Source organism: Aspergillus alliaceus, assembly GCF_009176365.1.
Source record: "Aspergillus alliaceus strain CBS 536.65 unplaced genomic scaffold BDW43scaffold_10, whole genome shotgun sequence".
NCBI classification, from domain to species: Eukaryota; Fungi; Ascomycota; class Eurotiomycetes; order Eurotiales; family Aspergillaceae; genus Aspergillus; species Aspergillus alliaceus.
The window spans coordinates 244,675-269,942 of NW_022474693.1; the positions used below are offsets into that span (position 1 = coordinate 244,675).

Genomic DNA, 25,268 nt, shown 5'->3' on the forward strand with positions numbered 1-25,268 from the left:
GGGTGGAAATAATGTGTCATGATTCAAGATCTTCATGCAGATTTCTCTTCATCTTCAGACTGTACAGTAAAGATCCTGTCCCTTGGGGGCTACTGTTCCCCAGACACGCTTGGGCAATCTCATTCTTATCACTTTCCACGTGGCACAATCCTGTAGGAGCGCTTTGGCCTCTGATATCTGCGTATCAGTCGTATCTACATCTCCATCAAGCCTCGTGGCTCCAAGCCTGTCATCGTGCCGTGCGGGCCCAGGACACGAGCCGAGACACCCATCAATCAAACCCGAGAGATAGGTATACTGAGCCGCGCCAAGCCGGCTACCCTGATTCTCAGTTCATCGGACGAAACAAGGGTGTGCCAAGAACAGTGTTTGTTGTGTCTCTGCAAGTTAAACCATAGTGGTGGGAGGATACCAAGTCCTAATCTCTACGCCTCTTTGAGACAACAATTGAGTTCCTGAAGTTCAGCTTCCCAACTCCTGCCGGCTTGAGCAAACGTGCTTGAAAAATACTATTCGGTTATCTGATCGTCGGTGGAGGCATCTTTGTCCACACTGGACACGGAAAGGCAAGTGCCGATCTCCCCCATCGCGGTGGGGGATGCATCGCCTGCCGCCTCGTTCCAAAATAGTATAGCGACACGATAGAGGTTTCATTCAGACCCCACAGGGTAGCCTAGCATGGAAAGAGAGTTGTCGTGATGTGTGAGGCAACTGATGGCGGAGTGTTGATCTGATGCAAGTTCCTGGCATAGATCAAGGGCTATCCTCGACACTCTAATGTATGTGAAGAGCCGAAGAATGATGAATAAACAAAAGCACAACTCCTCCCATCATGGAAATTGGTCTTCGCGATATCTCGGCCGTATCTCGGAGAAACTTCTTGAGGCTATACGAAGCTACGTACGCCGGATTGACTTCCACCGAACCTTCATTTACGAGTCAGCCCCATTAGAGGGTTCGAGAAGATTTGGGATATTGACCCCTGAGTAGCTCGCTACGGTTAGCCTGGCTACAATGCCACCAGTGCATTCATCGATCCATGTGAAATTTTCATTAGTATTCGTATATTTTGATTATCTATCATTATATCAGCCGCAAACTCCGGGAGCTAACGCTGACCTGGAGGCGCTGTAGATGGCCCATTGTGACTATCATTGGGATTGGGTTGTTCTTCCGTGACGTGGATGCTGGTCTGATGCCAGATTTCGAGTGGGATCCCTTGATTACCCTGCTCGGTGTCGTCTCTCATGATTTCCTCGACGCTCTCGGTCTTTCCCACCGCCGACATGGTGACGGACGTCCAGAGGCTCTTCTTCTGTGAAGCAGTCGTTCTTCTTGTCCGGCTATGTGTGCCTGTTCCGTATCCGTAGGGGTTGTAGTGGTGCGTTCTGTTTTTGCTGTGGGAGCTGCCTGTCCAGGAACGCAAGTTGAAGACACGACGGACTAAACTCCAGCAGTTGGGGATATTGGCAACGCAGACGGCGGTACTAGCCTCGCGGACGTACCAGAAGAGCCACTCGGGGCTAAAGGGGTTTTTAAAGCTCGATACTTTGCTAAGAGTGGCGCATAGGATCTGAGGGTCATTAGTCGCGATCGGTAGAGTTGCAAGGGGTTGCCGGTCATACGATGAAAGTCCCCATGCTAAAAACACCCACAAGAGTGATTTTACTACATTCCTGTTGTTAAAATTGGGGAGACAAAGCCTACGTAACCTAGTACGTACCTGCGTATGGGCAGACTGGCCGATATGAGCAGCGGTAACGGGATGCATATCATGAGAATGTCCGAGGAAATGTTGAACACCATAGTCATGATGAGATGATGCGTCGCGGTTGAACATTGTTCTAAAATTCCAATTAGAAAAACAGCCATTATATGCAACGCGGCAACATACCGTTAGGAGTTGGCACAGCCCAGTAGTTGTGGAATGGCCGGCACCAAACCGCAAAATAGAGGATCTCCAAAACAATGTAAGAGGCAACGACATATCCAGCCAGAATCTTAACGGCCAACTGTTGCTTAATCCCTTCCCTATCGCCTTCTTAGCGCTATGATTCGTGAACGCGGACATGGTAACTCACGTCAACCGGGCGTAGAGGAGAAGGAGGCAGCCCTTGCATCCCCATATCGTCGCTAACATGCATTGCTCGGTTGCCAACACCAGTTTGCTGCCGTAAATGCGGTTTTTGATTGATTCCGGGGTCAGGTCCTCTTTGTCATCCGCTGTCATTAAATTTGTCTGCGCATGTTCGATCCGATTCAGGGTTACGACCAATCCCGTGTAGAAACACTGTGACAGAAATTGCAAGTCAGAATATATATCCCAACCACATTTGTCGGCCGCGACATACCAATACCAGGAGCATAAGGTAATCCTCCGCTTGCAGGCTTTTAACGCTCTTCACTAGCTGTAATCGTGATATACTGCGCCATGAAAGAGTTAGAGTTTCCATCGTTGGTCCGTATTTAACTGAGGGCACTCACAATCGAAGGATTATGACTAGTACCGTGAACCCATACCAAATCCACGATTCCACTTTGAAGTCCGACATAGCTTCCCTGCATCGCTGGTGCAAGGAACTAATCTCAGCCCCCTAGTGAGTTTGCGCCCAAGAAAAATGGGCGCACCGATGATTACATATGATAACTCTCGGGCCACCCGGGTTAAAATCGAAGCTAAGAAGTGGAAACGGAATCCTGGTCGTATAGCATGGTCAATATAGCAACCCTGCAGGAACTGGGCCAAAACCGTCCACGGCGCAGGAGAAGTTAATTAAATCAAAAGCCGCAGAGTCGTGAAACGCACCAGTCAGAAGGAGAAAGCACCGGCCGGGGATCGTAGCTCCGTTTCTACCCTCACCTGGACGATTTCCAGGTTTGTTCTGGAAGACAAAGGCCTTAGGCAGTGCCAGTCGGTGATTGGGAGTGCTGGGTGGACCTTGGAGTCTCCACTGGACTCGTGGAATATACGAGGATGAGCCTATCAGATTCCATACCACATCAACCAAAAGGTCTATCCTGAGACAACCATGTTTGGCGTGAAGGCTATTCGAAAACCCAATACCGCGGTGCCATTGGTTTTATTGCCTTCGCCATGAAGTCCCATATAAAGTGGTCCTCCTAATTGGTGCTGCCGGCTCGTACGCAACGCAAGCCATAATCCCAACCCTTGCCACTCTTAACACGAACCCCTGAACACAACGACTTCGCTTATGGTGTGATACAACGACTCAGGTAAATTCCTAGTAAAATTCCCAACAAGTGGTAGACTTGGCCAGAGGCGTTCGGAATATCCGCGGGGGAAAAGAGCGTTATTTCAAGCAAGTGAACTCCTCCCCATCCCGATTAAAAATTCTTAGGGAATTCTTGGCTTTTGGATAAATCTCTCCAAAACCCTACCTGTAGTTCTCGATCGATGAGCGACCGCTTGAGACGTTGGATTCGCGCGTTGAGAGATCTCAGCTTATCGTCCACGAAGATCCAACGTTGGCTAGGAGACAGGGGCTTCTGAACCACCTCGGTGAGAGACCGAGTTATACCATAGTGAATATGATAAGATTAACATGATCTACTCCTAAACCCCTCACTTAGCCTATTTCCCGGTATCTTCCTCAAACTATGGGCCAATGCATCGGATCTTATGATCTTTGGTAACGGGATAAGCGCGGCATTTGAAAGCCAATTGTTGCCACAATGCCACATAACCATCGAAAATGCCTTTTCTGGATCATACAGACCCTTTGGCGCTTGGTAGTTGCTTACTGGGCGGGGAGATTATCAGAGCACTCCCTGCGGTTAAAGCGACTCACCCGTAGACCTAGACAATGGTGCTGAAAGAGTCCCAAAAATGATAATTCTTCTCTAAAACTGGCCATTGATCGTACAATCGAACGCCACAGTCAACGAACGGTGGGGAGAGAGGTGGGCCGGGCCCACGATAGAGGTGCCTCCAACTGTTCATACGCCAAATGTAGTCCATATCCACCAATATGACAGGATGATACCCCACTTCAAGTGTCAATTATTCGTAGGGTAGATAGTCAACTGGTGTCTGCTCTTGAATTAAATACGGGCAGTAAAGCTACTCTCTCTTCGAGTATTCTATGTGACCCGTGTCGAGTAGGCACCGTCTGTCACTGGACTTGCACTAAATAATATCAAGACCCGCCGGCCACCGAACTACGCGCCGCCTATAATATCTTAAGCCCGTCCAAAGTGCTTGGTTGTTCAATCAGTGGTACTTTGTTCTCATATCCTTCCAATTGTATGGGTAAGCAGGGTACGACGCGCGCTGAAAAAGACCATCCGACTCTTCGAGAGGCCTTCCTCTCGTATCCTAGCAATGGCCAACGTCAATTGCCGAAAGCCATTCAGAAAGTGTATACTCACTGGCATCGCAAGAATATATAAACCAAGGATATCACGCAAATACAGCTGAAGAACACAAAAGCCCCATTTATGGGCAGTAGCTAGAAGACTAGGTATAGCACGTATATATCCGACATAAAACGCCCAATAGAATGCCATGGAAATAGGTACGTCCAATGAAATAATTTGAATGGGAAAGCTCTCGGGGCCGAAAAGGTAAGGGGTTCTGAACCAGCCGATACTCCAGCCCACCGCATGGAGGAAGATAGCAACGATAGCAGCGGTAGATGCGCGCGAGGCACTGGGAGTGACACCGATTTCGTTGGCTGTGACATTCTTCGTGATACGAGATATGCGCCGTTAAAAATGAGAGGGATCAGTTTGAGGGCAATTCCCATCGTCAACGATCGGCGTGGACCAATGCAATCCACAATGAACAATGCAAAGCATACCGTGTTCACGGACCTGACCACGCCATAGATTCCAGTAGCCTGGAACTTGGACTCGTCCCCATCAATTTCCCAGATACCCCAGAATTGTGGGCGAGTATTGGGTAATAGCACTGGCGCCGGACCATTGGGAGAACAGTGTGGCCATGAAGATTGAAGAAACGACGGCGATTCTCAACCGGAAAGGAAGTCTTGTGAAGTAAATCCCATACGGTCGCGTTACTAACTGCTTCTGTCTCGTGTAAAAGCTGGCTGTCCATCCCAGCTAGTTCGGCAATGACCCCTAGGTAGTCACGAGGCAACTTGCGGAGCTTAGACATCGTCATTGCTGCTTGATCTCGTTGGCCCTTATAAGAAGCCACCGAGGGCACTCTGAGCAAAGGAAAGTTCCAAACCCCCAGCACGCGGTGGGAACAACCTGGAGGAGAGTAGTGAGCATCCACTGCTTGTCAACTCCCGGATATCGTTTAGTCGCCTCACCTCATTGTTAATGAAGAACCCCAGCACCACACCTAACTGCTGATAAGCCGCGAAAAGCACCATGAGCAGACCACATATTGCTCTAGGGGAGATCCGTGAGGTTTGAGTGAGAATGTGCCATCATATCGAACGACCAGAATCTATATGACATACCTCGATGATATAGACAGGAGGAACAATTGATAGAGGACCGATTCCCAGCCCTGCAGGGGCATAAAGGCCAGAGAGGCTACCGCCACAGAGCCCTTAGCCCAAAACACCAGCAATATAAACGACGGTAGCAATGCGGAATGTCCAACGTCGACCAAGGCGATCGTTGATGGGAGAACATTGGATGAACAGTGTCGTTAGTATGGATGACCTTTTTCTCTCCTAATAGCGGCGTACAGGACTCACTCCGAAACAACCAAACACAGCCCCAGCTGTGGCGATAGATACTAACCATCCCTTTGTATTTGCATGTATCTTCCTCTGACTGCGTGTCGACGCCAAATCCGGCCTTGAAGTGAGCCTGTGTAATGATGGAGGCAATGTTGCCTGAAATCAGCTCACAAATTAATACTACTGGAGACGCGAGAGAGTCATGGAAATAGCGGTTTATCACTTGCCTTGATCAGACCCTTTCGACACACCGGATAGAGCAAAGAAGCATGTACAGATCAAGACATACTTGTTGAAAACTTTTTTGGGAGCATTATTCATAGCCCTTTTAGTATCCGTGATAAGTCCCATTCCTATGAGAATGTTCGAAAAAGGACCTGGTGATTGAAGGCATGAAAAATGCGCCTCCAGGGGTGAATAATATAGCGAATTTAAGTCGTGCCTTGGTCTATCAAAATTCGTGGACAAATCATCGGAAAATATCCGATGTTCTACCGGACTCACAGCCTCATGGAGAAAAGCAAAGCGTTCTGAGATTTATATATTGACCTTGCTATGCTTTTCATCATTCGTGCGTTAATTTAACAGTCAGTGGAAAATGGATTTCTATCCAACTCCCCTAGTGATCCGGGCCCAGATATATGTCTGCATCCCGGTCTCCCTCAGATGCATCGGACAGCCCACTGAATGGCGCGGTGGATCAGCCGGAAGACCAGGCATACAGATCATCACCACGGACCTTAACGCAATGCATGGAAAGGGAATGCTTGGTTTCCACTTTGGAATGAGAGCATTTGCAAGTACCTGCGAGATGATGTAGCCGACAGAGAACAGAGATATGCCCGCCGACCACATTGCGTCGGACATGTGTAGATCACTTTGCATTCCAGCAAGGCGGGCGTTGGATAACTAGTTAGATTTATATACTTTTGGTGTCCCCATTCCTCTTTCGATATCAAATATGAGCACGGCATTTACCTCATAAGAAGGATCGTTGTAATACAAGGGAGAAACTACCAGTTTACTTTATGTAGGACTGCACAGTTTAGTCGCTCAAGCTTGTCGGTTAGGCCAATCACTTGGGCACTGTGCACTGACACACAGAGATAGATGACATCGATCATCGTTTGGCCAGCGGCTCAATGCGTCAAGGAGTGCTCTGAGTGAATCAGTGAATACCTCGTTATTACTTTCGCGTTCCTCATCCGTTTCCTCTTGAATGCGGTCGTTTACATCATAGGGTAAGACAACATTGACTTTCAACCAACGTACACAATAGCCTCGCTAGTCCCATGTGGAGGGGCGTACAATTTGCACGAACCCTTAGAGTTGCGCCGAGGTGATGTGCAAAGTGCGGAATGTCTGTTCCTCTATCAAAGCCTGCCATGGTCGGGATATGCATGCATAAACTAACCAACCAAATTGAAGATACGAGATGATCATAGCCCGAAGTTCCGGAGGCAGGTGCCCATAGTTTGAGGGGTCAAGAGTACTTGCAGTGGAAGGGGATTGGTAGATGATTATTGCAGATACGCCTTCAAGCCGTTTTGCTCGCGTTGACGTACACCTCACCATTCGTCGGGATTCTTTTCATTTTAGTCCCATCGTCGTTCGGGTACTGGATAAGTGATGTTAAGTACATTACGCGTAGAGCAGTAACAGTAATGGCTAGTTCTCTGATTCTTCAGCATCTACAGATGTGAGATGGTTATGTTCTGAGGGCAGACACGATATTGCTGACGTTCACACATAAGAGTACTAGTAGCGCAAGTGAGGCGAAAGAAGATAGTTATCAGGTTAGATTATCGAACACTTTACATCTCCTAACCCTTCAATACATACATACTATCATTCACCAGGAGACCAGAAATGTCTGTCTCAGTGTATATCATCGATCACGTTGTTGTAGCGCGCAGGACGCGTAGGAAATGTGACGCGATTGGTGGGTGGTGCAGTTGAACCCTAGTTGAACCATTTCAGAATCCCAACTAGATACTCCGATGAGCATCGTAAGATTTTAGAAAAATCGCCGAGGAGCACAATAGTTGATTTAATAACCTTGAGGCGTTTTCCGACACTTTCCAACTGATATTCGGTTTTATCCGCTCCGGGCACTTGACTGTATAAAAGATCAACTGGTTTTACCTGCTGAGATATATAGCTCGTCGACAAACAGATGGAAGATCAGCTAGAAATCTCAATCTCCCCCGATAAGCTCAGAAAAGCTGGAATTTTGATCTAGTACGCTCATTGCTCGATTTACTAAGTTTCTCAGGATTGTGATCCCGGGACATCGATATTGAAGTGGGATTGAAAACATGCTCAACTGCATGAACCGAACTCGAGCCGAATTTTAGCCGAGCTGTAGGACCTGACAGAGTTTCTGGATGAAGTAGGAGTCGGCTGCAACTGGTATTCTCTTGTCAGTCCCTAGAAGGGAGTTCTAGCATTCCTTACATGACCTAAAACCCGAATGACGCATCCTGCCTCATGCTACCTGTTCCTGACATGCAATACTGCTGGCTATATTCACTTAAAATTAGAGTACTATTGGCACTTGACAGACCTGATTTCGGATTCTATCCTTCTGGAAAATGCATTTGATTTGAAACGCCCACATACTGTATTGACTACTGTACTTGAGCTGCCATGGGCTACGAAATAGAGCTAGATATGCCGTTTGTGAGCAACTGTCACATACTGTCATGGGACTTGGCAGCGGATCCAAAGGCAAGGTTATCCTTAAACTGCTATCCGTATACATGGTAGTTGTTACATCAAATGTACTATCAATGGGCATCAATATCCCCTTCCATATGTGTACTAGGGATTGATGACTCAGAATACCACCCGCAGTCCTGAATGTGGTGGATACATTTAGTGAGAAAGGGTTGTGATATTGGTATTATTTGAGGCTGTGTATGACAGCTGAGTACGTTGCGAGGTCTGGGCTACAAAGATGGCCATGGAAACATGCCATTTTATCCTGCTCGCCGAGGTCCACGTACTTCACCGCAACCATGACGACTTTGTCTATCCTTGCCGTTGCCCCTTTGAGTGCTGGCGCCTTTGCCTCACCGGTTCCAACCCAAGTACCAGCCAAGCCGGCGGGCTGTCCAGTGATCGTGGGGCAGAAAGGCTATATGAGCGATCCGTATCATGGTCCGCACACGGGGACTCCTACCACCACCGGGGCTGTGAACGCGCCGGCGACACTTGCTGCGGCAATCGAACCTAAACCACCAAACTCGACCGCGACGTATTATAATAGCCAGGGTGTACCCCTTCACCCGATGACAGCGCCATATACACCAGCTGGTGGACTGGGCACAAATGGAACCCTGCCTCATTACATGGTAGAAAGTGACTTTGACTTCAAGTCGATTGCCCTTGGTGTCTACCAAGAGTACATCGAGCTTGATCTACTCCTTGATGGCTTTGCTCCTTTCACCGACGAGGAGTTCCTGGAGGCCGGCTGGAGGCCGGCCTGGTCCAGAGGCACGATCGCTGATCGAGTTCATGGGGGACCAGGGGACCGGACACGCGACATTGCTGGGCAACATGCTGGCAGAAGCCGCGCCAAAGATGTGCGTATACGACTATCCGTACTAAAACGTTCGCACGTGGGTAGATTTCATACAGCATATAACTCGGTTCGGCGAATCGAGTCTAACTCCCATCTAGACTCTCGAGAAGTTCCCAATCTACTCTCCCTGTCGATTACGACCGAAGCTCGCCAACAAATGATCTTCCGACAGATGTCAGGCCCAAACCCAACGGATGTTTTGGTTCGAGAACAGATGGCCCCCGTCCTGGGCATGAACCATACTTGCCCCATATACCAGCTACTGCCTGGAGGGAACGACCCGTCTCGCATGGCAGAACTTCCCAACTCTCCGTATCCTGAACAACCCGAACATCAACCCCGTGTCCCCAGACAAGACGCCCAAAGACGGTAGCGAGACAGTCGGCAAGCGCATTACCGATCCATCTGTATCTGACATCTCTAGGGATGAGAACTGCCTGTATCAACATGCGGTAGATAAAATGTGGCCCAGCAATTGCGCACAACGGCTCTGAGCCTCTCTCATACGCCGGAAAGCAGGTCCTCTTTGAATGGGAAGCACCAAGCAAGAGTGTCAGACCAAATAGCTCCTACATCACGACTACAACCGCCGGCGAGCCCAAGTTCGTGGTGTGGAGTTCCGAACTGAACTTGACCTACTCCCCATTGAGTGACGGGTGACCATACTGGCTATACATACCAGCCCGAGGGATCCGTGTATGACAGTGATGGTATTATCAACGGCACTATGGCTGTCGCCTTGACCGACCTAGACCTCTTCGTTACTCCGTTTAACCAGACTATGCTGAATCCCCATATTGTCGCCCTCGGCTTGTCCATGGCGGGTTAAGCGGGATTGAACAACATGTCTCGGACGGTAGCAATATCGGTATTACCCGGTTTTGGTATCGTTGGAAAAGGTTATATCATAGACCTTTTCGCTTATAAACCTTAATAAACGGCCCTTTTTTTATGGGTTTAAGACGGTATTACTCGATTAGACAATGTAGATGCAAACATAAGGACGTGGGCGATTTATCGGTCGCGTAAAGACCGATTTTCTCTAGCGATATACATCCAGCATATAAAATGGCTTGCTTATCAGTAGCTTGATGAACAGCTGGTAATATTGCGGTCGACGGTCGGTACCCCTGACGCTTGACAGAGGGTTCCTAGGTTGAACATATTAAGCATCTAGTGACCTTGCCTCTCGGTCAATGGCTAGAAGGTATTTCGGACTGGGAAGAATACGTTCTAGCTGAGGTCAAAATCTGCTAAACAATTAAAAAACGAGGCATTGTAGCAGGTCGGATCAATAAACCCTGGAGCAAGTTCGGGAATCATTAAGCCCTGCCCTTCTGCAACAGTCACAGCTGGAGGTATATGATGGTTCGTGCGGTCCATATCGTTCGACTCTTGAGGAGTCGGAATCGACTTCAAGGGTTCTGTGTTCCACTTCTCGATCGAATCCGATAGAATGTCGGCCGCAGTCGATCGGACACAATCATATGCACACTCAGCGGAGCCCCAAATCCGTTTCGTGCTCTTTAGGCATCCGAGGATAAGTGTGACGCGATTGCAGTGATGGTCAAAGCATTCTTCAGAATGGTTGATGGATGTGGCCAGCTGTATCATCCCACATAGAGCAAGTGCGGGAATCAGGAAAGGAGTATGTTTCTGGATGTTGGGACAGATGGAAATCGAGTCGGAGACGCGCCGCGAGGCTTCGGTCGCCTTGATACTATGCACCAGGCGTGGAAATGTCGAAGAGAGATGGCATGGCGCCGACGGCCAAAAGCAGTCATCGGACTGCGTGAGGAGAGAGCGCAGATCGCTGCGCGGTAAATGCAGCAGCATGGTGGCATACGCCACAATGAGGTGGGCCTGAAAAATCATCTCGTCCGCATTACCGTACGAGTCCACAATGTCCAGCTTGCGCGCGGGTAAATGATTGACCCAGCTGACGAGGGCATTTTCGATAGCTTGGAGATGATCACGGTGGTAATCCCGCAGACGGTTCAATACCAAAACGCGACATAGAATTGTTGCGGCCTCAATGCGATAGCTAAAGGACGAAAATGCAGTTTCTTCCGCAACAAACACCCTGCGTTTAAAGTCCAACATCCGGCGCGGGGGAGGGATATCGCCACACCCAGTGTATGCGGAGTCTTCGCAAGGCAATCCGACCTCCGGCGCGACTGTGGTACATCGGAATGTGATCGTCTTCAGCGGCACGGCCATGAAGATATCCGTGATATACAGCTCCCACCATGTTCGCCTCATACTCTCCGCTTCAATTGACCTCTCAGGCTGAGCAGACGACGCGAAATCGCCCCGGTGCATACCCAGTTGAAAGGCAATCTCCGCGCTTTGCGAGAAAGCCTCTTGGGCTTTTTGCCGCTCGCCACGGGCGTACAAAGCAATGGAGTAGATCAGCCATGCTTGAACCATACATGGCGATCGCTCTGGGCTAGACGTCAGTTCTGCGTCGACCTTGTCCTTCAGCTGCTGGCGAGGACCGGATGGCAGGTAGTGGGACCCCACGAATTCGACCACTAGTTGCAGGTAAGAAGGGTAGTCGCGGTCCTTGTACAAGGCGCTGGGGACTAGAATGGGATGCGCAACATGGAAATGTTCATAAAACAAGCGGACACAGCGATCATCCTCCTCCCATAATCTGCCTGCCGATTCAGGGCGACTGGGACTGGCATCGTTGTGCGACAGTATGGCAGGCCATGGAATGCCTACGAGGCTTGGACGAGTACTCCGTTGCAAGGAGACTCCACTGTCCGGCGTATTCATTGGGCCGGGAGCACTAGTTACTTGCAGGGGCAGTCCGGTCGTGTGATGTGGAGTTTGAATGTTACTTCCGGAAGCATTCCCCGGAGAGTACTGAGTGGTGGCACTGACACTAAACGCATCGCCCAGTTTGGAAGCCGAGGGCCGGTGTTGCGGATGGTGATAAAGGATTTCATGACGTGGCTTTCGGCGACCACCCCGTCGCGAAGGAAGATACTGACAGACAAAGCCACTCTGAGTACAACGCGAGCATGATGGCTGATGGGCATCGCACTTTAGATGCTGTTTCCGGCATTCCGTACAAGCAAGGGCGGCGAGGCCACTTTGCCGAGTGGATCGTCTGGGGGTCATGTTGGATAAGAACGAATGATCATCATCTTACAGGGGTCGGGGGAGAATCGGGGTCTGACTCGCCATCCTAGGAGAGTGAGGAAATAGAGATATTGACGTGATAATTTAGGGTTGTGGATGAACAAAGGATGTTGAAAGTCATGGGATTTGACGGACAGCCAACCACCGATTTTCTGCCGATTTTTCGGGTGGATTTCGGGTCTACGCTCTTGGTTTGTGTGCGGTCCCCAAGTAGTCCCCGAAGAGGATTAGCCCCATAAGGATGCCCTACAATGGAGTACAAAACACGGGTTGGGAGACTCGAAAAGACGGGAAACACAAGTGAAACATAAGATAACGTTAATGCAAATGAGATTGCCAATATTAGAATCCGGGGTATCAATGTTACAGGCCGGCTTCCGTCGGTGATCTGCCCCTGTATGGCGCGGATAGCGTCGCACTCGGCGATTGCCCTCAAGTATGTAGTAGATAGCAGCAATATCTCCTTCAATCTTCTTTATCATACCATGACATACAATTGGAGCCAATTAGAGGCTATCCAGCCCACCGCAATTTTCTCAAAATATGTACTTTGCATCATCAGTACGACGCTGAAGAGCCAAGACTCGCCGATCCACCGTCGATCGGCGATCCAACTTACCCGTTGAAGCTGTCAATCGGCGATTGCGCTACCAGGGGGTGTTTGAAGCTCATTATATGAACACCCATTACGCGGTCAATAAATATACTTGGGCTGGCTCACTCACTGCTCAGAATCTCTCAACTCATACAACCACTTTCTGGACGAACAAGAAAAAGAGAAAAATCATGTTGGCCTCCGCTATTCAATTGCCTCTCCCGTTGCCACAAGGCCCGTCTCCATACGATCGCCGATTCCTACCAGCGACCTATGACCTACAAGATCTAGTCCATGACATCAAGTCCTATCTGGGGGATTCCTCAGGAATCGATTCATCGGACATAGACCATGAACACTTGGTCTCACTAGCACGAAAATACGCCTCGAATCCCAATGATTGGCTGCGGTTCTACCACAACGACCCGAGCAAGAACTATACCCGCAACGCAATCGAGAACATCAACCGCAAGGCAAACATTGTATGCTCACCTCCTACCGTGGCTCCACGAAGGTCATAACATGGCTGACTTACCCAAGCTTCTACTAGTATGGAATCCGGGCAAAGGCTCTCCTATCCATGACCATGCCAATGCCCATTGCATCATGAAAGTCTTGGCTGGCGAATTGACCGAAACGGTCTACCATCCTCCAAAGCTTGAAGGCGATCAGACAAGTCCTCTCAAGCTCAAACACCAAAACCGATACCATGCCAACCAGGTGACATATATCTCGGATGATATTGGTCTGCACCGTGTCCATAACCCAAGTCCAAACCAAGTTGCGGTGTCCCTCCACAGTGAGTGTTTTACCATTAAGCTTGACTTGAAAGCCTGCTGGATCTGTATGATACTAATTAACTTTAGTCTATACTCCCCCAAATGCGGCCGATTATGGATACCATATTTTCGACGGAGTTACGGGAAAGGCCAGTTTCGTTCCGCAAGCACAATCTCATTCGAATACCGAGAAGCCTGCGGGTCAGGCCTGACGGCCGAACGCTGTCATACAATATCAACCGACAATCATCCTGAGGAGGGGCAGGTACCCAGTTCGGTTGCCACATTTGCATCATAATTGTTTACGATCTAGAATATATCCCAAGCGCGATTTCCCTTTTTCTTCGTTCTTTTCTTTTTTCGATTTCGGGGCTCCATATCGCTATTATCTTTGTGTATTTAGCTATACCTATCTATACTGAACTAATATCAAGTTGACTTGTGATCCTACCACTCAGTTACGGTATTTCAGTGTTATGCTCTCATCAAACCCTTCCTCAAATGTGTAAAGAAGCTTACTTGTGGCAGCAGATGTTGGATAAAAGAATGGTTGGTAATAAGACCATTGACACTATCTTAATCCTTGTCCAGTACATGTTATCGGGTTCTGCTATCTAGAGTTTCAAACCAACTTTCCAGTTGCCTCTCTTCCATGTAACACATTCACCAAAGTCTTCGCCACGTACATCCCATTTCGACTTTGGTTCTCCTTCGTGCTTCCTCCGATATGGGCAGTGATAATAGCATTGTCATGCTTCAAAAACGCACCGTGCACCACCAAAGTGGGAGGTTCAATCTCCGTAGTATCCAGCGCCGCAACCTCCAACCCGCTTCTCTTCCAAAGCCTTAAGCAATGCTCTCTCATTGACGACACCATCCCGGGCACAGTTCACCAAAAAGGCCGAATCCTTCATAACGCTCAGCTCATGCTCGCCAACCAGACTCCTCGTATCCTCAACAAGAGGACCATGAAGCGTCACCACATCAGCAACTCTCAGCAACTCATCCAACGTCTCCTCCCGAGTATGATCTACATTACTCCACGCCTCGGGCCACATGAACTGATCAAATGCCACAATAGAGCAATCAAAAGCGCCAATCCATTTCTAGGCTACAATCTTCCCGATATTGCCCATGCCTACCACACCAACGGTCTTGCGGAACATGCTGGTGCTGAGCATCTAGGAACGGATGACTGTGGCCCCGCCACGCACGGCTCGGTCGATCTCAGTGGCCCTGCGGGTTAGAGTCAGTGTGAGAGCCATCGATAGCTCGGTCACACTCTCACTGTTGAGAGCGGGGTGTTGTGGACGGCGATACTGCGTTTCTTGGCAGCGTTGAGGTCGATGTTGTCGACACCAACGCCTTGTTTGACCACCACGCGAAGACGCTGGGCTTTGGCGAAGTCTCTCTCCGTGAGTCGAGAGTCGGAGCGGACCATGAGTCCGTCGGCGTCTGAGTGCCAGGTTCCCATGCGAGGATCGCCGGGGAGAATGGCTTGGATCCCTGGAATGTTTTGAATAAGGTCGAGAGCATCTGGATGGTAGGGATCCAGAACATAGTCTTTGAGTTCTGTGCTGACTGTCATGCTTTGAGAGAGAGGAAATGTGTGTGTAGAAGAGAAGAATGTTTGGAATGGGTTGTTAATGAGCCAGATCAGAAATTTGGGTGCGAAATTTATATATTTTTGTCTTCTCTACAAACTGATATCTATGTGCGGAAGAGCACACATGCCTCACATGCTTGGTTGATAATATCTGCTTAGATAGAGATAGCCACTCCGGCGAATGAAACTGTCTGTTTGATACACATGTGCATATTGTTGGGATGATGTGCTTCCGCGCAATCATGTTGTGAAACAAGGTGAAGCCGATGATAGCTAAACATGTTAGTCAGGATGAACGCAAGTAGGAATAAAAATCATGATTTGGATGAGAATGATCTCCACATATTGCCTTAACATAAAACGTTGGATCAACTATATTTGACTCTCTATATCTACAGAAGACTTAGTAAGTCATTCACAATGCATCAGCTGATGGTTGATCTTCATAACGTCGAGGCCCCAACCCGCGACTCGCCGGGAGACGTGCCAGCCCATCTCCCTCCAGCAAAAGACAGCAAGCAGCATCCACTCCAAGCAGGCGGATAAAATGCATCAGTCTATTTTATCGGTACAGCAACAACTATCATGTAGGCAGTCTCAGATCCAGATGGAACCCAAGACTCACAGAGTACAGAAAATGGGAAGGGCTTCGGGTCATGACCGATGTCAGTTCTCCATCAACATGATACAGACATCCATCTTAATCACTAACCAACCCATTAGCCTAACTTCCTACACGCATGAGGCCATGTCCATCTCGGTCCGGGTGTGTCGAGTGCACGCAGGACGAATCCTGCCGTAAACCTGTATGGGTTGCCCCGGATTGACGTGGTGCTCCTGTCTCATTATCATGGGTTGGTCGTTTTCCCAGTTGATTAAAGATTTTTCATCTTGGATAAATGTGGAATATTTACTGATATACATCTCCAAGTGATCATTTTGACCAAAAGGTCGAATCCTCGCTCCGTCGCAATCTGCCAATCATCACTACTCCCCACGCCAAGTCGATATTAACGTCCAAGGGGGGTGACTTCTTTACGAAGGTGTATGATCTTGAGCCGTTTCAACAAGCTACTGTATATATTCCTGGGAATACCTCGAGGAAGAAAGGTCGTATGCGGGTGACCGGAGTGCTTGGGAAACATGCTCCAACTAGAGTGATTGATAACCTGAACAATCTGGTCTCCGCTGTGTCTCTTATCTCCAATTTCTAACCATATAATCAGATAGATCTATCGCTATAAACGTTGAATCAGGTACTAATGAACCGGTCCAGATCCCCCCAACAAATATGGATGGATGGTTGAGCTGGGCTTCGACGGCGAAGGCCCCACCTCGGACTTCACGGTCCGACATCATATTTACATCTCCGGCGATACCTTGATGGTCCACGATCTAAACGAAATTCCTAAGCGCTATGCTAACCAGAAGATCAACTTGATGCTGACACATCTTGGTGGGACCACAGTGCCTTCTCCGGCATTAGGGCCCTTGGCGATGAGGGTGACGATGGATGCGAAGCAAGGGGTGCAGCTGATGCAATTAATACGGCCCGATGTAACCATCCCGATTCATTACTATGACTACGACGTGTTCTCACGTTCTTTGGAGGACTTCCGGAAACAGGTCGAGGAGGCAGGCCTGAGCAGTGATGTGGTCTATCTGGACTGGGGGTGAGGTGTATCGCTTTCGTGTGCAAGAGAGATTTGATTTGATCCAGTTTCAATGCTCTAAACATGGTTATATACCAGTTTGAGGATATGAGAAGTAATGAAGGGCTAATCTGTGATCCTGTATACGTATCTTGTCGAGAATTAGTACGCAGGCCTGATTATAAGGATCACCCATGTATAATCTTTGGCTCCAGCTTAAGAAATCTTTGGTACTCTAGTATCCAAGTCTACGATAATTCTATATTTTCAGTACTCTATATATCATGAAATGTTAAAACTTGATCTTCCATCCCCAACCCCCAGAAACCCCTCTAGCGACCGCAAACGCAACAGCCGACGCCAGATACAAAACCCCGGCAAAGATAATCAACCCCCAGTACTCGCCTCCGTTACTTTCCTGTATGGCACCAGCAAGAGGAATTCCGATCAATGTTCCCACGCTGACCAGAGTGAATGTTGTCCCATTCCGCTTCCCATAATCCTCCGTCCGGCACACCTGCGAGATACACACCGGCGTCAAGCTAATTGCCGCGCCACTCCAGAATCCAAACAGGACCACGTACGCAATGATCGCACCGTCGTTCGTGCCCGCCTTATACCACAAAGCAAGTGTGCATATCGCACAAACAACAGCCGTTAGAGTCATTACGTTGAACCGTCCCATTCGGTCGGCAAGCACTCCCGGCAACGCTCGTCCCGGGATAGCCCCCACGTTCAAAAGCATGTTCAGTTTGTATGCCATCGAAGGTTCCATCCCGGCGTATAACCCATATGAGACAACATATGTGTATGGGATGAAGACGGCGAACTCGACGAGCCATACAGCCAGTGTGGTTAGGGCGTATTTCGGTTCCCAGAGGGCCTTTAGGTCAATTGCCATGCCACCTTGGTTGTTGGGTGGTAACCGAGTCTTGAGTAGTAAACACGCCAAGACACACAGGACGAAGCAGATAATCCCGATGATACGCATTGCCCAGGCAAAGCCGAGTGTCGGTCCGACATAAAGGATAATTAGAGGGAAGAAGACGCCTCCGAGGCCGCCGGCAGTGCAAGCAATGCCGGTTGCAAGGCCACGGCGTACGTCAAACCAGTGGCCCACAGCAGAGATGGCTGGGGTGAACAGGCAGCAAGACGAGATACCACCCAGAACGCTGAAAGATAAGAAGATCTGATAGTATTCTAATAGTGGATCAGTGGGGGCTCACCATTTACGACTAACGGGATGGGACACTAACCGGTACTTGCACTGAAAAAGAATATGGATAGTACTATGCCAATAGATCCTGGCACGACCACCGGTAGCACTCCTCGGCTGTCGAAGATAGGGCCTGTCAATAGTTTTTTTTCCATTTAGTATTCTACGCAACGTAGTCGGAATCCATATGCATCGTGCATACCAACTTGAGCACCGCCAAAATAGAGAAAAAAGCTAAAAGCACCAAAGATCCATCCCAAGCTTGAAGATGAATACTCGGCCAGTTGATGGTTTGAGGTCCAAGCATGGAGGACTCCTATGGTATTCAACAGCCCCATCGAAGGCATCATAGCACACCAGGAGCCCAGCACAACGAGCCACGCACGGAGACCGCCCTCAGGGTACTTGGCATCTTGGTATTCAGCTGGTGTTGATCTTGCTTTTTCCACGGTTCTCGAGATGGCACTACGGAAAGATTTCAGGGGCCGCTGCTCCGTTCCATTCTCGGTGGGTTGTTCATCATTGACATGTTGCGTGGTGTCTAACACTGAGTCTGCCATGAATCGCCGAACTAGATGCAAGAAAGTGAACGCTGCAACAACCAAACGCTAAGCAGAGTGCAGTATGCAATCACCGGGGTGGGTCTCTCTCGTGCAACAAGGAGTAGATAGTTGAAAAAGAGAGTTTTGATGACCAACTCACCGGAGACAAAACACTCGGCAGCCCCAAATTTATTAACCTCTAGTGGAGCAAATTTTGATAGCGAAGGGCTTGTCGGATACACGTGATGGAGGGATGGGCTCCACTCTGGGATTTTGGGGGTTGGAGAGATTTTGGAGATTGGGGTATAGAATAGATCATATTATCATACTAGATAAGCAAATTCTGGGTGCTACTATATGTACGTTCTTGGAGTACTTTATCAACCTGTCCAATGAGCCCCAAATAGCTTGCTACTTGAATCTTACCTAAAGGAGTCAGTCGATATTTGCTGAGAATAGACGGATATATATAGGCGTATACTATATTACCTTTACAAAACTGATGAACCAATGTATCAATGCTCTGGGGCACTATATATTGTACCATTAGACAGTAGGACTAATATACAGTAAGTTCTAGCCCCTCAAGCCATCCAGCACCATATTATAAGAATAATGAATAATATGCCACATTCTTTGTCACAACCTTCAGTTTTCTACGCTAAGCCACATTCAGAGATGGTGTCTAAAGTGCCTGCACTAAGCCTATCTAGGCGTAGAAATGGGACACATGACCAATAAGATCGGAGCAGTCTGGCAGAACTCCATCAGTTCATCATTCTTCAACCTGCCTACGGAATACTAGGACTTCCCAGCAGGGTTATGGACATAGACTTACCCGTGGAATTATCTCCCACACGGTCAAGATCACAGAGTCAGGACGACCCCGCTTTCAGACCTCCGACAAATACTGCCCCCCCAAAACCACTAGGGAATCGTCGACGGGCAGCCTGCCAAACTTGCAGGAGGAGAAAGGTCCGCTGTGATAATGCTAGGCCAACGTGTGGTTTCTGCCAAGGAAATGGCATGACTTGTGTGTATATTGAACGTGGAGAACTGACCAAGGAGTATGATTAATTTCCATTTAACCGGACGAGGACCGTTGCTAAATAAAACAGGGACCGGGATTTGGGGAAAGTGATTGAGCGACTTGATAATTTGTCACATGCTGTTGAAAATATACAGTCATTTCTTTTCTCAAATGGTACTCTACTCTTATTCGAAGTATCGAACGTATACGACGTTTTGACCGAAGACTAGGTACCCCAACGTCGAGTGCGCCGTCCGCACCGCAGCTAAAGGGGAAAGAGTTCGACGTTTCAGAAGAAGACGCAGAGCCGTACAAGGACTACCTGCAAGTTCCATCCAGTCGCGGTAGTGCGGACACGGTTCTCACATGGCCCATTTTTCACGGACGATTTCGTGAAAATGCACTCATCACCACAGTATTTCAGTCTCCTCACGGGGCGGAGAGTTCCGCCATAGAGACATGGGTTGTTCCAGACGGGTTCCAACCAACCAACGAGGAACGCATTCCAGCATTGGTTGACCAATTCATCCAAAATGTGCACACGAAAAATCCTATATTAGATCTGGAAGCCCTAATCCGTTGGGGCCGCCACGCTGCGGAGTTTGGACTTCAATGGGATGCCCAGTCCTGTCTTGTCCTGTTAGCTTGTGCATTAGGCTGTATCTCAAAACCTTTCACCCATTCCATGAAAGCGCCATTGCAGGAAGAACGTGCCTCTGACCGAACATCTTCATTAGCTTCAGGCTTGAAAGAGGGGGAAACATTCTTCGTGATGGCTTGCCGGAGGGTTGGCCTTCTTCGTTACTCTGTGCTAGGTGCTCAATGCCACTTCTTTGCTGGGGGTATGTGCTTCACTCGCTTATCCATTTTTCAAGGATATTGACTATCGATAGTTTATCTTATGTATACATTTCGCCCGCTAGCAGCTTGGAATCACTTCTACCAAGCATCAACATATTACCGACTGCGTCTGAGAATGATCGATGGGTTGAACATGGACGATGATGCTTCCACCGATGAAGTTATCCAGTGTGAGACCCCAGTGCTGCGACACATGGAACAGAGCTTATATTGGTCATGCTTTAAATCTGAAGTCGAGATACGAGTTGAGCTCCCATTGCCACAGTCTGCGATTGCCGAGTATGAATACCCGGCATTATTTCCGACCCCTCCTAATCTGTCGGATGACTATCCGGAAGGTGGATACAATGGGACTGGATGGTCAACATCCTGGAATCCCTCCAGACCAGCAAGCAGCAGCCATGGCAATCGAGCCCCGACACCATTCGGCGTACGAAACCACATAATGCAGTTGTTCGACGAAGAACAAAGCTGGTACTACTACCTTACCGAAGTGGCGCTTCGACGTATTGGAAACCGTGTTCTTAATGCTTTTTACCGAAGGGGACAGTCCATGTGGTCGGACATCAAGCCTTTCATTCCTCTGGCATTAGAGTTCGAAACTCAGATAAATGCATGGTCCGCCAACCTCCCTCCTGGATTGCGACATTACGAGAACAGCGCAAGTCCTGGTCACGCTATGAATAGCTTCCCCGAAGCACAAGACTCCATATCGCTGGAACTGAGTTGGGCGATCGCGAATCGATTGCTGGAGATTCGCCTCTGGCTGTACCAACCCTTTTTATTTTTTATCATTCATTATCCACTCAGCACTGGACCGGAGGCGCAAGAAGCTCAAAACTCTTCGTTTACTAGCGAGGAGCTAGCAACTATTTCCACTCTTGTCCAGTCAGGGATGAACTGCGCCTTGAAGATCTTAGAAGCAAGATGCCTTCGCCACCGTCATCATGGCATCTGGTTCGATTTGCGCGCGCTGGTGACTAGCTCTCTTATAGTGATCGCTGCAGTGAAGAGTGGCAACCTTGAAGTACCCGGAATTGACCGTCGGATACATCTAAAGAGCCATTTTGATAGTATACTGGAAGCTCTCAGCTATTGGGAAGATGAAGCTCCGGATATTAAGAAGGCCCGCCGTACCCTGGAGGGCTTGCTTACAGAAGTGAGCTAATCATCATCACTATCACTATAATGGCAACCAAGTGGCTAGCTAATTCGTCCGCCTTAATGCGTCTTTCTAGTGTCCTATAACTCCATGAAAACTTTATCCTGCACTATACATAGATCATAATCACATAAGATCATCAAAATCCTCTTTTGGCTAATAACCATTTCACCACCGGCTCTCTCAGACAGATAAATGTTCGGATGTGGCCTTCTCTTGATGTTCAATATCCTTGATCTTCTCTGCCTCTGATGGGTTGCGAGCCCGCGCTGCTTGAGTCAGTTCGGGGTTATTTTCCACCAAAGTCTTGAAGTTTCGCTCTGCATCCCACACCCAAATGCTGTCGGCCGCGAATAGCATATCTATTTGCTCCAATGTACGCTGATTTGACTCGGGGTACAAAGCCCAGACCATCGGGAGGGTTATCACGTTGGCGATTCCGAAGATGTAAAGCGTTTTTTCTCCGATAGAAGAAAACATTATGGGACAGAGGAGCGTCTATGGAAGATGCGAGATTAGTATCTAAGCAGGTCTGGGCTCTCGCTTCACACATACCAGCCATCCATTTCCAATGCTCCATCCTACTACACCCCAGGCGTTGCCTTTAGCACGAACGGAGAGCGGGAATATCTCAGCAGGATAAAGCCACGGCACCGCTGTAATACCACTGTTAGCGTTTTCAAGTGTTTCAAATTCGACAAGGGCAAATATCGCTTTAGCTTACTTAACCAGGTCGCACCGAAAATGAAAGTGAAAATAAAGACCATGGAGGCTGCGGCGGCGCCGTACGATGACGCTTTACTAGCATCCCCCGCAGCGTTTGCCTGCTTACAGAGGTAGGAGAAGCCTCCTGCAAGGAACATTGCAATTGCTTGCCCTGCAGATCCCCAATACAGGGTCCAGCGACGGCCTATCCGGTCTAGAGTAAAGACACAGATCAAGGTTGAGAACTGGGATAGGGATCAGCTATAAACATTGACATTTTCGATGGAATGTACTTACCATGTAAAAGATATTGTTCAAGCCACTCACCCACTGACTTTTCTCAGTATCAAAGCCAGCCATACGGAAGATAACGGGTGCATCTGCTCTCAATTAGACTCTTGTTCTGCTTTCCTTCACTTTAACGCCAACCTGGTACTCGGCGGTAGAATTACTCACAGATTGTTACGCCGGCAATTCCCACCCACTCCTGCATGATTTGCAGCCATACGACCAGCTGTACGCGGCGACCGATGTGAAGATTGCCTGAACCTCTTCCGGTAATCATGGAGAAGTAGGAAGTGCTGTACTTCTGAGTTCTTTCCAACTCAGCAACATTGCATATGTCTCGAAATTCTGCTTCCGCCTTGTCCCCATCCTCGGGGCCTGTTCCACGCAGTCGACCGAGGATGTAGCGTGCTTCCTCTTCGCGACCCACCTTGACCAGCCATCGTGGGGACTCGGGGAAAAACCATACGGCACCGAGCAATACAAACAATAGAATGATTTGGAATGCGATCGGGAACCGCCAACGGAATGCTGAACGTCCCCCGTCTATGAAGGAAAGACCGCTGAGTCATGGTATTAGCATGCATTTAGTTCCATACGATGTATAATCTCAACATGTGAAAGACTGTGGATATGACTCACAACTCTAACCAATATGCAACCACCACGCCGAAGATATTTAACGTGAATTCAATTGCGATAAACTGACCTCGAGACGTGTGCTCTGCCGTCTCCGTCGCCCACACAGGGACAATTGCATTCAGAACTCCTGTGCCGATTCCATTGATAAACCGGGCTAGCATATGATTCTGGTCGTCAGTATAACGGAAAAGAATAGAGGAAGATGGTAATAAGATCGATCAGAACATACCGCAGATAATCCACTGATGGTTCATAGCCGAGCATTGCAACGCAGCACCAATAATAGCCCACACTGATCCAACTGCAACACTCTTCAATCGTCCTATCTTCTCGCCAATCCAGCCCCCGAAAAGAGCACCAACCAAAGTACCCAGATAATAGACGGAGACGATACCACCCTGTAGAAGGCTGTCTGTGACGACAGGGACATTGACATCGCCATTGATATCAGCCCCGTAGCCCATTCCCATGAGCTCAAGATAATCACTAGAGTTGTTCACTCCACCCATCATCCCTTGATCATAACCAAAGAAGAAGATTGATAAGCCCGCCACGCAGTTAATGGCGATGAGAAGCTTTCGCTTCTCCAGCTTGTGGGCAATATTCCATCCATGGATTTGGTTACCCATGGTGAGTATGCAGACGGATACTAATGTCACAGTCTTAAATGGTGTAGAGGTCTGCAATACAAGGAATGTCTACCCAATCCGGGGGAAACCATCGCTCTTATATCTTCTCCATAATTTTACCCCGGATTAGGTTACCGGTTACACTCTCAACCCCAACATGGAGAATCTGGGGAGCAAACCAACATCTTGATAACGTGAAACGGATTTTGTCGCCGTTTTCTCCGTCAGCCCGCACGTGGTCTCCACTTGGACTGAGGCCACTAGTCCCAATATGTTCTAATTCACGAAGTTTCCAGTCATACCGGTCACGTGGCGGACAAGACGCCGTTCGATTCCGTGCACACGCCCTACTTGACCGTCTATATTCCTACCCCAAGGAGAGCTATAGCACTAGAATAATGCCATTGTGGGTATGATGGGCATTATCAACCCGCTCCCTTTCCACTTCGTATATATGAAGGATCTTCGAATAGATTGATTGTGAGGGATCCATTCGCCCATCAGTTGATTTATCTCAAAGTGGGTCCCCCCTGAGAACTCGGCGGGCAAGATGGCTTGCAGGAAGTGGAGAAATATACCTGGCAATTGTGATCATCGCTTGTGAAGCTATTAATTTGAATGACGAAACAATCAGCACTGATAGAAACACAAGCCCACACATAAACTCCTAGAATTCCACTAGGAGCTCCTCTCAAGCAAGGATACAGCAGGTCATTCGGCCATTTAAGGGAATGCTTTCTGAAGCGATAGTAGCCGCCGTTTGAACAAGTTGGGGAGTAGCCTGGAAGTGAATGTGCCAGTGCCCTCTCAGGATGAATTCAAGCAGTGAATCTCGAAACCCTCTAGTCGAATGTTAATTTGGGCTGTACTTATCTGATGAAGCCATCATCCTCGCCCTGTTAAAGAGGGACTTCGTTAGCAATCGACACCTACGGGGATGATCTACTCACAGTATCCATGGCGCAGGTAGCAATCGCACAGTACGACGGGAGTGGAGTGTCGTCCGGAAACACTATTCGGGGTTGCCTGTTAGTGATATAAGTTAATTGTCGGCAAGCTGGGTGAGTTACTAGTCTCATCCAGAGGCGAACAAAACTTGCGAACCATAGCTCCCTGGGGAAGATTGGTCGTTATCTCGCTCGCAGCACTG

General features: G+C 48.6%; 10 protein-coding genes across 10 annotated transcripts; 4 read left to right on the top strand and 6 right to left on the bottom strand.

Moving 5' to 3' along the window:
* Positions 1-1,015: 1,015 nt before the first annotated feature.
* On the bottom strand, positions 1,016-3,055 carry BDW43DRAFT_15886 (uncharacterized protein). Its single transcript, XM_032038575.1, has 7 exons — positions 2,485-3,055; positions 2,352-2,424; positions 2,082-2,290; positions 1,895-2,031; positions 1,724-1,844; positions 1,626-1,668; positions 1,016-1,573 (listed from the first exon to the last, which is right to left on the bottom strand). The coding sequence occupies exons 1-7, from the start codon at positions 2,550-2,552 to the stop codon at positions 1,109-1,111; spliced, it is 1,116 nt and encodes a 371-aa protein (XP_031902757.1). The 5' UTR covers positions 2,553-3,055; the 3' UTR covers positions 1,016-1,108.
* Positions 3,056-4,231: 1,176 nt separating this feature from the next.
* BDW43DRAFT_298515 (uncharacterized protein) lies at positions 4,232-6,029 on the bottom strand (the record flags this gene model as incomplete). The annotated part of the gene is made up of 10 exons (XM_032044565.1): positions 4,232-4,336; positions 4,390-4,704; positions 4,774-4,865; positions 4,981-5,164; positions 5,236-5,292; positions 5,325-5,377; positions 5,447-5,542; positions 5,705-5,744; positions 5,785-5,834; positions 5,906-6,029. The coding sequence occupies 10 exons, from the start codon at positions 6,027-6,029 to the stop codon at positions 4,232-4,234; spliced, it is 1,116 nt and encodes a 371-aa protein (XP_031902758.1).
* A 2,669-nt stretch (positions 6,030-8,698) lies between these two features.
* BDW43DRAFT_298516 (uncharacterized protein) lies at positions 8,699-10,093 on the top strand (the record flags this gene model as incomplete). The annotated part of the gene is made up of 4 exons (XM_032044566.1): positions 8,699-9,466; positions 9,537-9,716; positions 9,760-9,873; positions 9,947-10,093. The coding sequence occupies 4 exons, from the start codon at positions 8,699-8,701 to the stop codon at positions 10,091-10,093; spliced, it is 1,209 nt and encodes a 402-aa protein (XP_031902759.1).
* On the bottom strand, positions 10,068-12,659 carry BDW43DRAFT_15933 (Zn(II)2Cys6 transcription factor). Its single transcript, XM_032038579.1, has one exon. It carries the CDS (start codon positions 12,391-12,393, stop codon positions 10,498-10,500), a length of 1,896 nt encoding a protein of 631 aa, XP_031902760.1. The 5' UTR covers positions 12,394-12,659; the 3' UTR covers positions 10,068-10,497.
* Positions 12,660-13,141: 482 nt separating this feature from the next.
* Positions 13,142-14,314, top strand: BDW43DRAFT_268638 (putative cysteine dioxygenase). The gene is made up of 3 exons (XM_032041136.1): positions 13,142-13,491; positions 13,550-13,808; positions 13,876-14,314. The coding sequence occupies exons 1-3, from the start codon at positions 13,201-13,203 to the stop codon at positions 13,998-14,000; spliced, it is 675 nt and encodes a 224-aa protein (XP_031902761.1). The 5' UTR covers positions 13,142-13,200; the 3' UTR covers positions 14,001-14,314.
* A 96-nt stretch (positions 14,315-14,410) lies between these two features.
* BDW43DRAFT_317870 (uncharacterized protein) lies at positions 14,411-15,691 on the bottom strand (the record flags this gene model as incomplete). Its single annotated transcript, XM_032048605.1, has 5 exons — positions 15,101-15,691; positions 15,003-15,071; positions 14,931-14,969; positions 14,658-14,894; positions 14,411-14,608 (listed from the first exon to the last, which is right to left on the bottom strand). The coding sequence occupies exons 1-5, from the start codon at positions 15,374-15,376 to the stop codon at positions 14,411-14,413; spliced, it is 819 nt and encodes a 272-aa protein (XP_031902762.1). The 5' UTR covers positions 15,377-15,691.
* A 123-nt stretch (positions 15,692-15,814) lies between these two features.
* BDW43DRAFT_298520 (MBL fold metallo-hydrolase) lies at positions 15,815-17,071 on the top strand (the record flags this gene model as incomplete). The annotated part of the gene is made up of 5 exons (XM_032044567.1): positions 15,815-15,877; position 16,022; positions 16,140-16,248; positions 16,326-16,584; positions 16,703-17,071. The coding sequence occupies 5 exons, from the start codon at positions 15,815-15,817 to the stop codon at positions 17,069-17,071; spliced, it is 801 nt and encodes a 266-aa protein (XP_031902763.1).
* Positions 17,072-17,338: 267 nt separating this feature from the next.
* BDW43DRAFT_317872 (putative oxalate/formate antiporter) lies at positions 17,339-18,822 on the bottom strand (the record flags this gene model as incomplete). Its single annotated transcript, XM_032048606.1, has 3 exons — positions 17,339-18,246; positions 18,303-18,395; positions 18,465-18,822. The coding sequence occupies 3 exons, from the start codon at positions 18,820-18,822 to the stop codon at positions 17,339-17,341; spliced, it is 1,359 nt and encodes a 452-aa protein (XP_031902764.1).
* Positions 18,823-19,599: 777 nt separating this feature from the next.
* BDW43DRAFT_15957 (Zn(II)2Cys6 transcription factor) lies at positions 19,600-21,952 on the top strand. Its single transcript, XM_032038581.1, has 4 exons — positions 19,600-19,871; positions 19,923-20,008; positions 20,065-20,676; positions 20,728-21,952. Exons 1-4 carry the CDS (start codon positions 19,627-19,629, stop codon positions 21,861-21,863), a joined length of 2,079 nt encoding a protein of 692 aa, XP_031902765.1. The 5' UTR covers positions 19,600-19,626; the 3' UTR covers positions 21,864-21,952.
* Positions 21,953-22,040: 88 nt separating this feature from the next.
* On the bottom strand, positions 22,041-24,118 carry BDW43DRAFT_298523 (general substrate transporter; the record flags this gene model as incomplete). Its single annotated transcript, XM_032044568.1, has 7 exons — positions 22,041-22,355; positions 22,413-22,513; positions 22,582-22,807; positions 22,860-22,942; positions 23,019-23,410; positions 23,490-23,643; positions 23,719-24,118. 7 exons carry the CDS (start codon positions 24,116-24,118, stop codon positions 22,041-22,043), a joined length of 1,671 nt encoding a protein of 556 aa, XP_031902766.1.
* Positions 24,119-25,268: the final 1,150 nt, after the last annotated feature.

Coding starts and splice junctions, on each gene's coding strand:
- BDW43DRAFT_15957 (XM_032038581.1), top strand. CDS start 19,627: ATGGACATAGACTTACCCGTGGAATTATCTCCCACACGGTCAAGATCA. Junction 19,872..19,922: donor CGTGGAGAACTGACCAAGGA/GTATGATTAATT, acceptor TAAATAAAACAG/GGACCGGGATTTGGGGAAAG. Junction 20,009..20,064: donor GTCATTTCTTTTCTCAAATG/GTACTCTACTCT, acceptor ACCGAAGACTAG/GTACCCCAACGTCGAGTGCG.
- BDW43DRAFT_268638 (XM_032041136.1), top strand. CDS start 13,201: ATGTTGGCCTCCGCTATTCAATTGCCTCTCCCGTTGCCACAAGGCCCG. Junction 13,492..13,549: donor TCAACCGCAAGGCAAACATT/GTATGCTCACCT, acceptor GACTTACCCAAG/CTTCTACTAGTATGGAATCC. Junction 13,809..13,875: donor AGTTGCGGTGTCCCTCCACA/GTGAGTGTTTTA, acceptor AATTAACTTTAG/TCTATACTCCCCCAAATGCG.
- BDW43DRAFT_15886 (XM_032038575.1), bottom strand. CDS start 2,552: ATGTCGGACTTCAAAGTGGAATCGTGGATTTGGTATGGGTTCACGGTA. Junction 2,425..2,484: donor CTAGTCATAATCCTTCGATT/GTGAGTGCCCTC, acceptor TTCATGGCGCAG/TATATCACGATTACAGCTAG. Junction 2,291..2,351: donor ACCTTATGCTCCTGGTATTG/GTATGTCGCGGC, acceptor TTTCTGTCACAG/TGTTTCTACACGGGATTGGT.
- BDW43DRAFT_15933 (XM_032038579.1), bottom strand. CDS start 12,393: ATGACCCCCAGACGATCCACTCGGCAAAGTGGCCTCGCCGCCCTTGCT.